The 12,865-nt window shown below is 46.6% G+C and overlaps 1 protein-coding gene across 1 annotated transcript; it reads left to right on the forward strand.

Annotated features, from left to right (window-relative positions):
* The first annotated feature begins 11,005 nt into the window (after nt 1–11,005).
* On the forward strand, nt 11,006–12,651 carry LOC129823128 (corticoliberin-like). Its single transcript, XM_055881896.1, has 2 exons — nt 11,006–11,166; nt 11,685–12,651. Exon 2 carries the CDS (start codon nt 11,705–11,707, stop codon nt 12,206–12,208), a length of 504 nt encoding a protein of 167 aa, XP_055737871.1. The 5' UTR covers nt 11,006–11,166; nt 11,685–11,704; the 3' UTR covers nt 12,209–12,651.
* The last annotated feature ends 214 nt before the right edge of the window (nt 12,652–12,865 follow it).

Genomic DNA, 12,865 nt, shown 5'->3' on the forward strand with positions numbered 1-12,865 from the left:
AAGCCTGGTGCGTGGTGTAGGCACTGGTGGTACTAGGCTGGGGCAGGGAGGTGGCGTCGGAAATACCGGACCGTGCAGGCGTACTGGCTCCCTTGAGCACTGAGCCTGCCCAACCTTACCTGGTTGTATGCTCCCCGTCGCCCGACCAGTGCGGGGAGATGGAATAACCCGCACCTGGCTATGTAGGCGAACCGGGGACACCATGCGTAAGGCTGGTGCCATGTAAGCCGGCCCGAGGAGACGCACTGGTGGCCAGATGCGTTGGGCCGGCTTCATGACATCCGGCTCAATCCTCAATCTAGGCCTGCCAGTGCGGGGAGGTGGACACCATGCGCTCTACTGCGTAACACAGTGTCTGCCCGTACTCTCGCTCTCCACGGTAAGTACAGGGAGTATGCGCAGGTCTCCTACCTGACTTCGCCACACTCCCTTTTATCCCCCCCAAGAAATTTTTGGGTTGTACTCGCGGGCTTCCAGCCTTGCTTCCGTGCTGCCTCCTCATATCGCCTCCTCTCGGCTTTAGCTGCCTCCAGCTCTTCACGAGGGAGGCTATATTCTCCCGGTTGTGCCCAAGGACCCTTTCCATCCAGTATCTCCTCCCATGTCCATGAATCCTTTGTGTATTGCTCCTGTTGCTGCTTTACACGCCGCTTGGTCCGATTCTGGTGGGTAATTCTGTCACGATCGTCTTGCTGAGAGAGAGTGGACCAAGGCGCAGCGTGTGCAAAATACATTCTCTTTTATTTTAGAGAAAGGAAAAACACGCAACGAACACTTTAACAAACTGAAACAAAACAACAAACGATCGTGAAGCTATAGACGTAAGTGCACACACAAGCTACAAACGTACAACATAGACAATTACCCACATTAACCTAGTGCCTATGGCTGTCTTAAATATGGCTCCCATTCAGAGACAATTAATGACATCTGTCTCTGATTGAGAACCATTCAGGCAACCATAGACACAGCTAGACACCTACACTAAACACAAACCCATCCACTCTACTTAACCCCCTAAACCATACAACCACCCTAGACAATACAAAAACACATACCTTCCCCATGTCACACCCTGACCTAACTAAAATAATAAAGGAAACAAAGAATACTAAGGCCAGGGCGTGACAATAAGCAAACAGGAAACCACTCACCCACAGGTGGTGCTCCTAGTAGCCGGAGACTTTAATGCAGGGAAACTTAAATAAGTTCTACCAAATTTCTATCAACATGTAAAATGTGCAACCAGAGGGAAATAAATTCAAGATCACCTGTACTCCACACACAGAGACGCGTACAAAGCTCTCCCTTGCCCTCCATTTGGTAAATCCGACCACAACTCTATCCTCCTGATTCCTGCTTACAAGCAAAAATTAAAGCAGGAAGCACCAGTGACTCGGTCTATAAAAAAGTGGTCAGATGAAGCAGATGCTAAACTACAGGACTGCTTTGCTATCACAGACTGGAACATGTTCCGGGATTCTTCCGATGACATTGAGGAATACACCACATCAGTCACTGGCTTCATCAATAAGTGCATTGAGGACATCGTCCCCACCGTGACTGTACGTACATACCCCAACCAGAAGCCATGGATTACAGACAACATTCGCACTGAGCTAAAGGATAGAGCTGCCGCTTTCAAGGTGCGGGACTCTAACTCGGAAGCTTACAAGAAATCCTGCTATGCCCTGAGACGAACCATCAAATAGGCAAAGCGTCAATACAGGGATAAGATTGAATGCTCGTCTTATGTGGCAGGGCTTGCAAACTATTACAGACTACAAAGGGAAGCACAGCTGCGAGCTACCCAGTGACATGAGCCTACAAGGCGAGCTAAATCACTTCTATGCTCGCTTCGAGGCAAGCAACACTGAGGGATGCATGAGAGCATCAGCTATTCCGGACGACTGTGTGATCACGATCTCCATAGCAGACATGAGTAAGACCTTTAAACAGGTCAACATACACAAGGCTGCCGGGCCAGACGGATTACCAGGACGTGTGCTCCGGGCATGTGCTGACCAACTGGCAGGTGTCTCCACTGACATTTTCAACATGTCCCTGATTGAGTCTGTAATACCAACATGTTTCAAGCAGACCACCATAGTCCCTGTGCCCAAGAACACAAAGGCAACCTGCCTAAATGACTACAGACCCGTAGCACTCACGTCCGTAGCCATGAAGTGCTTTGAAAGGTTGGTAATGGCTCACATCAACACCATTATCCCAGAAATCCTAGACCCACTCCAATTTTCATACCGCCCCAACAGATCCACAGATGATGCAATCTCTATTGCACTCCACACTGCCCTTTCCCACCTGGACAAAAACACTTATGTGAGAATGCTATTCATTGACTACAGCTCAGCGTTCAACACCACAGTACCCTCAAAGCTCATAACTAAGCTAAGGATCCTGGGACTAAACACCTCCCTCTGCAACTGGATCCTGGACTTCCTGACGTGCTGCCCCGAGGTGGTGAGGGTAGGTAGCAACACATCTGCCATGCTGATCCTCAACACTGGAGCTCCACAGGGGTGCGTGCTCAGTCCACACCTGTACTCCCCGTTCACCCATGACTGCATTGCCAGGCACGACTCCAACACCATCATTAAGTTTGCAGAAGACGCAACAGTGGTAGGCCTGATCATAGACAACGACGAGACAGCCTATAGGGAGGAGGTCAGAGACCTGGCCCTGTGGTGCCAGAATAACGACCTATCCCTCAACGTAGCCAAGACTAAGGAGATGATTGTGGACTACAGGAAAAGGAGGCCCGAGCACGCCACCATTCTCATCGACGGGGCTATAGTGGAGCAGGTTGAGAGCTTCAAGTTTCTCGGTGTCCACATCAACAACAAACTAGAATGGTCCAAACACACCAAGCCAGTCGTGAAGAGGGCACGACAAAGCCTATTCCCCCTCAGGAGACTAAAAAGATTTGGCATGGGTCGTCAGATCCTCAAAAGGTTCTACAGCTGCAACATCGAGAGCATCTTGACTGGTTGCATCACTGCCTGGTACGGCAATTGCTCGGCCTCTGACCGCTAGGCACTACAGAGGGTAGCGTACGATCCAGTACGATCCAGTGCGTACGATCCAGTACATCACTGGGGCTAAGCTGCCTACCATCCAGGACCTCTACACCAGGCGGTGTCAGAGGAAGGCCCTAAAAATTGTCAAAGACCCCAGCCATCCCAGTCATAGACTGTTCTCTCTACTACCGCATGGCAAGCGGTACCGGAGTGCCAAGTCTAGGACAAAAAGGCTTTTCAACAGTTTTTACCCCCAAGCCATAAGACTCCTGAACAGGTAATCAAATGGCTACCCGGACTATTTGCATTGTGTGCCCCCACAGCCCCCTCCAAACCCTATTTTTACGCTGCTGCTACTCTCTGTTTATCATATATGCATAGTCACTTTAATTATACATTAATGTACATACTACCTCAATTGGGCCAGCCAACCAGTGCTCCCGCACATTGGCTAACCGGGCTATCTGCAATGTGTCCCGCCACCCACCACCCCCCAACCCCTCTTTTACGCTACTGCTACTCTCTGTTTATCATATATGCAAAGTCACATACTACCTCAATTGGGCCAGCCAACCAGTGCTCCCGCACATTGGCTAACCGGGCTATCTGCAATGTGTCCCGCCACCCACCACCCGCCAACCCCTCTTTTACGCTACTGCTACTCTCTGTTCATCATATATGCAAAGTCACTTTAACCATATCTACATGTACATACTACCTCAATCAGCCTGACTAACCGGTGTCTGTGTGTAGCCTCGCTACTTTTATAGCCTCGCTACTGTATATAGCCTGTCTTTTTACTGTTTTTTTATTTCTTTACTTTCCTATTGTTCACCTAACACCTTTTTTGCACTATTGGTTAGAGCCTGTAAGTAAGCATTTCACTGTAAGGTCTACACCTGTTGTATTCAGCGCACGTGACAAATAAACTTTGATTTGATTTGATCATAAAACACTGCTCCAACACCACCGCTATAACACCACCGCTATAACACCACCGCTATAACACCGCTACAACACCACTATAACACCACTACAACACCGCTACAACACCACCGCTATAACACCTCTATAACACCGCTACAATACCGCTACAACACCACCTCTATAACACCGCTATAACACCACCGCTATAACACCACCGCTATAACACCGCTACAACACCACTACAACACCACTGCTATAACACCGCTATAACACCGCTATAACACCGCTACAACACCACTGCTATAACACCGCTATAACACCGCTATAACACCACCGCTATAACACCGCTACAACACCACCGCTACAACACCACCGCTACAACACCACCGCTATAACACCACCGCTATAACACCGCCGCTATAACACCACCGCTACAACACCACCGCTACAACACCACCGCTATAACACCACCGCTACAATACCACCGCTATAACACCGCTATAACACCGCTATAACACCACCGCTATAACACCGCTACAACACCACTGCTATAACACCGCTATAACACCGCTACAACACCACCGCTATAACACCGCTACAACACCACCGCTACAACACCACCGCTACAACACCACCGCTATAACACCACCGCTATAACACCGCCACTATAACACCGCTATAACACCGCTACAACACCACCGCTATAACACCACCGCTATAACACCGCTATAACACCGCTACAACACCGCTACAACACCACTGCTATAACACCGCTATAACACCGCTACAACACCACCGCTATAACACCGCTACAACACCACCGCTACAACACCACCGCTACAACACCGCTATAACACCGCTATAACACCACCGCTATAACACCACCGCTATAACACCGCTATAACACCGTTACAACACCGCTACAACACCGCTACAACACCACTGCTATAACACCGCTATAACACCGCTATAACACCACCTCTATAACACCGCTATAACACCGCTACAACACCACCGCTATAACACCACTTTAACACCACCGCTATAACACCACCGCGATAACACCACCGCTATAACACCGCTATAACACCGCTACAACACCGCTACAACACCGCTACAACACCACTGCTATGACACCGCTATAACACCTCTATAACACCGCCACTATAACACCGCTATAATACCGCTACAACACCACCGCTATAACACCACCGCTATAACACCACTGCTATAACACCTCTATAACACCGCTATAACACCGCTATAACACCGCTACAACACCGCTATAACACCGCTACAACACCGCTACAACACCACTGCTATAACACCGCTATAACATCGCTATAACACCGCTACAACACCACCGCTATAACACCACCGCTATAACACCACCGCTATAACACCACCGCTATAACACCACCGCTATAACACCACCGCTATAACACCGCTATAACACCGCTATAACACCACCGCTATAACACCACCGCTATAACACCGCTATAACACCGCTACAACACCGCTACAACACCGCTACAACACCACTGCTATAACACCGCTATAACACCGCTATAACACCGCTACAACACCACCGCTATAACACCACTTTAACACCACCGCTATAATACCGCCGCTATAACACCGCTACAACACCACCGCTATAACACCACCGCTATAACACCGCTATAACACCGCTACAACACCGCTACAACACCGCCACTATAACACCGCTATAATACCGCTACAACACCACCGCTATAACACCACCGCTATAACACCGCTATAACACCACCGCTATAACACCGCCACTATAACACCGCTATAACACCGCTACAACACCACCGCTATAACACCACCGCTATAACACCGCTATAACACCGCTACAACACCGCTACAACACCACTGCTATAACACCACCGCTATAACACCGCTATAACACCGCTATAACACCGCTACAACACCGCTACAACACCACTGCTATAACACCGCTATAACACCGCTATAACACCGCTATAACACCACCGCTATAACACCACCTCTATAACACCGCTATAACACCGCTACAACACCACCGCTATAACACCACTTTAACACCACCGCTATAATACCGCCGCTATAACACCGCTACAACACCGCTACAACACCACTGCTATAACACCGCTATAACACCGCTATAACACCACCGCTATAACACTGCCGCTATAACACCACCGCTATAACACCACCGCTACAACACCGCTATAACACCGCTATAACACCGCTATAACACCACCGCTATAACACCACTGCTATAACACCGCTATAACACCGCTATAACACCGCTATAACACCACCGCTATAACACCGCCGCTATAACACCACCGCTATAACACCACCGCTACAACACCGCTATAACAACGCTACAACACCACCGCTATAAGACCGCTATAACACCGCTATAACACCGCTACAACACCACGCTATAACACCACCGCTATAACACCGCTAGAACACCACCACTATAACACCACCGCTATAACACCGCTATAACACCACCGCTATAACACCGCTACAACACCACCGCTATAAGACCGCTATAACACCGCTATAACACCGCTACAACACCACGCTATAACACCACCGCTATAACACCACTATAACACCGCTATAACACCACCGCTATAACACTACTATAACACCGCTACAACACCACCGCTATAACACCGCCGCTATAACACCGCTATAACACCGCTACAACACCACGCTATAACACCACCGCTATAACACCACTATAACACCGCTATAACACCACCGCTATAACACTACTATAACACCGCTACAACACCACCGCTATAACACCGCTATAACACCACCGCTATAACACCGCCGCTATAACACCACCGCTATAACACCACTATAACACCGCTATAACACCGCCGCTATAACACCACCGCTATAACACCACTATAACACCGCTATAAGACCGCTACAACACCACCGCTATAACACCACTGCTATAACACCGCTATAACACCGCTATAACACCGCTACAACACCACCGCTATAACACCGCTATAACACCACCGCTATAACACCGCTATAACACCGCTATAACACCACCGCTATAACACCGCTATAGCACCGCTATAACACCGCTATAACACCACCGCTATCACACCGCTATAACACCGCTATAACACCACCGCTACAACACCGCTACAACACCACCCTATAACACCGCTATAACACCGCTATAACACCACCGCTACAACACCGCTACAACACCACTGCTACAACACCGCTATAACACTGCTACAACACCGCTATAACACCACCGCTACAACACCGCTATAACACCACTGCTACAACACCGCTATAACACCACCGCTATAGCACCGCTATAGCACCGCTATAACACCGCTATAACACCACCGCTATCACACCGCTATAACACCGCTATAACACCACCGCTACAACACCGCTACAACACCACCCTATAACACCGCTATAACACCGCTATAACACCACCGCTACAACACTGCTACAACACCACTGCTACAACACCGCTATAACACTGCTACAACACCGCTACAACATCGCTACAACACCGCTATAACACCGCTATAACACCGCTATAACACCGCTACAACACCACCGCTATAACACCGCTATAACACCACTGATATAACACGGCTATAATACCACCGCTACAACACCGCTATAACACCGCTGCTATAACACCACCGCTACAACACCGCTACAACACCGCTACAACACCGCTATAACACCACTGCTATAACACCGCTATAACACCACCGCTACAACACCGCTATAACACCGCTATAACACCACCGCTACAACACCGCTACAACACCGCTATAACACCACCGCTACAACACCGCTACAACACCGCTATAACACCGCTACAACATCGCTATAACACCACCGCTACAACACCACCGCTACAACACCGCTACAACACCGCTATAACACCGCTACAACACCGCTATAACACCACCGCTATAACACCGCTACAACACCGCTACAACACCGCTATAACACCGCTACAACATCGCTATAACACCACCGCTACAACACCACCGCTACAACACCGCTACAACACCGCTATAACACCGCTACAACACCGCTATAACACCACCGCTATAACACCGCTACAACATCGCTAGAACACTGCTACAACATCGCTAGAACACTGCTACAACACCGCTACAACACCGCTACAACACCGCTACAACACCGCTATAACACCGCTACAACACCGCTATAACACCGCTACAACACCACCACTACAACACCGCTACAACATCGCTATAACACCGCTACAACACCGCTATAACACCGCTACAACACCACCGCTACAACACCGCTACAACACCACCGCTACAACACCGCTATAACACCGCTACAACACCGCTATAACACCGCTACAACACCGCTATAACACCGCTACAACACCGCTACAACACCGCTACAACACCACCGCTATAACACCGCTATAACACCGCTACAACACCGCTACAACACCGCTACAACACCACCGCTATAACACCGCTATAACACCGCTACAACACCGCTACAACACCACTACAACACCGCTACAACACCGCTACAACACCGCTATAACACCGCCGCTATAACACCACCGCTATAACACCACCGCTATAACACCGCTACAACACCGCTATAACACCGCCGCTATAACACCACCGCTATAACACCACCGCTATAACACCACCGCTATAACACCACCGCTATAACACCACCGCTATAACACCACCGCTATAACACCACCGCTATAACACCGCTACAACACCACCGCTATAACACCGCTACAACACCGCTATAACACCGCTACAACACCGCTATAACACCGCTACAACACCGCTATAACTCCACTACAACACTGTCTAACACCGCTACAATACTACCGCTATAACACCATCTAACACCGCTACACAATCTAACACTGTCTAACACTGCTGCAACACCGCTACAACAACGCTACAACACCGCTACAACACTGCTACACCACCGCTATAATAGTGCTACACCACCGCTATAACAGTGCTACACCGCCGCTATAACACTGCTACACCACCGCTACAACACTGCTACAACACCGCTACAACAATGCTACAACACCGCTACAACAATGCTACAACACCGCTACAACACCGTCTAACACCGCTACAACACTTTATTCAGCTCATCATGGTCAAATTTGCAATTATGTTCGGGAACTGGAAATCCTCACTTGTCCCATTTTCTACAGTTATCCTGTCAGACCGTCACCTTAGTCAGAAGATGGATGCTGTTATCAAATGTAATAACGTTAAGCTATTCCGGGAAAGAACACACTTTTCATGTTATTTCATTGCATTAGTCCCTAGGGTTCTTTGTAAACCACAGATGGGAAATATTGTTTTCTCTGCTTTTCATACCACAGTTGACTAAATGACGTGACAGAGAAAGACATGGCAAAATGTGGGGGTCTAGGGACTAGACATCTAGATTTTAGGGACAATCGCACAAAATGTATATTTTAAACTACAATTTAAAAAAAAATATATACGTGTATGTGGAAGCAGAATGGCAGAGAGAGAGAGAGAGAGAGAGAGAGAGAGAGAGAGAGAGAGAGAGAGAGAGAGAGAGAGAGAGAGAGAGAGAGAGAGAGATGAAAACAGTGAGTCTGTGATCTCTATGGAGCCGATTGGGATTCTAATGGCGGTCAGTGTGAAACTTGGATCAACCACTCCATCTTGAGAGCGTCACTTGAGGCCCGGGCACTTGTCTGGGTGAGGTGGCGGCCTGGCAGGGCTGGCGGGGGGAGAAGACAGGAGTAACACAGCTAGTGACGTACATGTGTGCAGCAGTAATGAATCATTGAGAAACGCTGCTGCTGCCAGTGGTGGTGAACGCCCCTCACTCTGTCACACACTGAGATGTTTGCTGGTTCCCCTCCAGAATACAACGCAGGTCATCTGGAGTGGTTAGGAGAATGTTAACAAACAGTAATGTCATTGCTTAGTTGAGATTGGTGAGTGTTGCTCGAGAGTGCAGTATGTACAGTATGTATACTATTTCTGCCCATGGCAAAGTATGGAGGAGACTTTGAGAGGAACCAGGTCAAAGGGGGAGAAAGGGTCCCTTGCTTACATTGTGCAGTGCACATCTATGTTGTTTAAGAAAAGTTGAGAAGCTGTAATCCACAGACAGTGCTTCAAAATGGCCATATGCATTCTTAAAGTTGAGCTCTAGTAAGCTCCTATTGCATTCTTAACATCTATTTAAGACATTTTAAGGGATTACCATATTGCCAGGAAATGTTGGGCAGGTGCTATTCGGGCCCATCTGTGCTTCTTGAAGTTAATTAGTACAATTATGTTAATTTAGAATTTACTCTGAGGTCATCTGTTATAAATATTAATCAAGGCTCAGCACTATTTTATTTCCAATTTATAATTCAGGGCACAAAGTCTGGCATTTGATTGTCTGACTGAGATTCATTATGAGAAGTGCCCCACCAAAATTACAATTCTGTCCATTTTCTGAACACGTCTTGTGCATAGCATTATTATACAGGCTCTTCATGTAGAATAGACCAGCCACTGAGATAAAGAGCAATTACCCACGTGAAAAAACGGGTTAAATCAACGTTGTTTCCACGTAATTTCTACCAAAAAAATTATCTATGAAGACGTTGAATCAACGCGGAAAAGGAATTGGATTTGCAAAAAGTCCTCAACATGAGGGCATTTAATCTTTTTTTCATTTAACCTAAATTCAATGACATGGTGAAATGTTTTGTTTATTTCACGTTTGACAACTAATTGAAAAATAAATTATAACTAGATGTTCAACTGTGTGTGCCTAGTGGGTATGGACAAACAATTATGTCCACATCCAAACCTGTCTGTGCTGAAAGCACACACACACACACACACACACAAACATTATGACTCATCTCATTCAAACTATCCCAGACTTTCACAGATGCATTCCTTCAAGTTACACACATGCGCAGACGCAATCTCTGAGCTCAGAGCGTAACACTTGTCGCGGGTCTTGGCTATATAAATCCAAACTGCCGTCCTTTCTTTGAAGAACATCTTATACCAATTTCTTGAACAACACTACTGGAAGAGGAAGGCAGCTCTCGACAAATACCTTAAATCTTCCAGGACACACAACGGCTCAACTGAAGGTATGAGACCTTTTCTGTTGGCAACAAGTCCATTCATATATCATACTTAATTTTAAACTTTTATTTACATTTGTCTGTCGGCAGGTGACATTACATGTCCTTTTTTCCTCAACATGAAGAGCTGTTCATAGTTTTTCATATTAACTTGATGGATACTGAAAGATCATAAATCATATAGTCTCTCTCTCTGTTAGCTCTCCTTGTGATTTTGTGGACATTTCATCAACCCCTGGATTTATGGACCACTAAATGGATTACTTTGAATTTACATATTCTATTTTATTTATTACTAGCTGTAAATTCCTAGTCCGATAATGCTAGACGACCAGAGTTTAAAATTCTAGACAGTGTATTCTCATCACAATTGAAAACTTTTACATAAAAGTCATGCACATTTATTTGATATTATCCAGCAACTCGCCTCTCCATTTTACGCACAAATTACGCATCAACGTATTGTACAGAAATAATTATCATTGAGAAGAGACGTGAAGTTAATTGGCTCCTTTCTTTTTTAGATTCCTGTTGATCCCCTGACATGAAGCTCAATTTACTTGTCACCACCGTGGTTCTGCTGGTTGCCTTCTTACCGCGCTATGAATGTAGGGCTGTCGAGAGCCCTGACGATGTCCAGCGCTCCACCGCTCCACAGCTCGACGCGCAGCAACAGTCTCTTCCCCTCCTGACGCGACTCGGAGAGGAATACTACATCAGACTGGGCAACGGGAACCGCAACTCTGCCGCGTCCGCATCGAAAGTCATGCACCCGGAGGGCTCCCCAGCGGTCTACAACAGAGCCTTGCAGCTCCAGCTGACGCAGCGCCTTCTACAAGGCAAAGTTGGGGACATCAATAGGTTCATCAGCGGCTTCGCGAACCAGATCGACGACTCGATGGAGAGGGGGAGGAGGTCCGACGACCCGCCGATTTCTCTAGATCTCACGTTCCACATGCTTCGACAGATGATGGAGATGTCCAGAGCTGAACAGTTACAGCAACAAGCCCATAGCAACAGAAAAATGATGGAGATCTTCGGGAAATGAAAACTGCATCAATCCATCCGCCAAAGATTTGTTTTTCCGTTTAGCTCAAAACACAATTATCTATACCATAGTGCAGCTTTTCCTTCTTTGTTTATAATGATTTATTTTATAGCTTTAACTTCCAACGATGTAGACTAAATGGGCTTGTACATGACTTGTGTAATTATCAGATTGTAGCCTATATCATGCAAGATAAACTATGTTCTGTTAATTTATATTAGGCTACTGTTGTTAAAGTGCTCAATCCAAACTGTAGCATATACAATATTTTTTCTTTAAGATATGAACATATTTTTTGGTAGACCTTATAGGCTTCGGAAATGAAGTTTTATTGTATGTTATGTTATTTAAGTTTGTTAATAAACTTATGATCAACCAGTCAATTTTTGTTGTGCAAGAGAATGTCTTATATTTATATTTTTCAATAAAATCTGAAAAGTTAAGTTTGCACTTTCCTGTGGATATTTTAAAATTCAACAGTTTATTGCCCATAATAGTTATAGCCTTGAAAACATTTGAATCTAAATTTGGTTTTGTTTAAATACTGCACACAAACCTTTCACTGATCTGAAGTGTTCGGCAAAAAAACCTGAACAGGATTGTCTGTATAACCTATTGTCTGTATTCAATAAAACAGATCACATTTTCATAAAAAAA

Source organism: Salvelinus fontinalis, chromosome 25, assembly GCF_029448725.1.
Source record: "Salvelinus fontinalis isolate EN_2023a chromosome 25, ASM2944872v1, whole genome shotgun sequence".
Classification (NCBI taxonomy): Eukaryota; Metazoa; Chordata; class Actinopteri; order Salmoniformes; family Salmonidae; genus Salvelinus; species Salvelinus fontinalis.

Bases quoted from the DNA above. Each gene is read 5' to 3' on its own strand.
- LOC129823128 (XM_055881896.1), top strand. From the start codon at position 11,705: ATGAAGCTCAATTTACTTGTCACCACCGTGGTTCTGCTGGTTGCCTTC.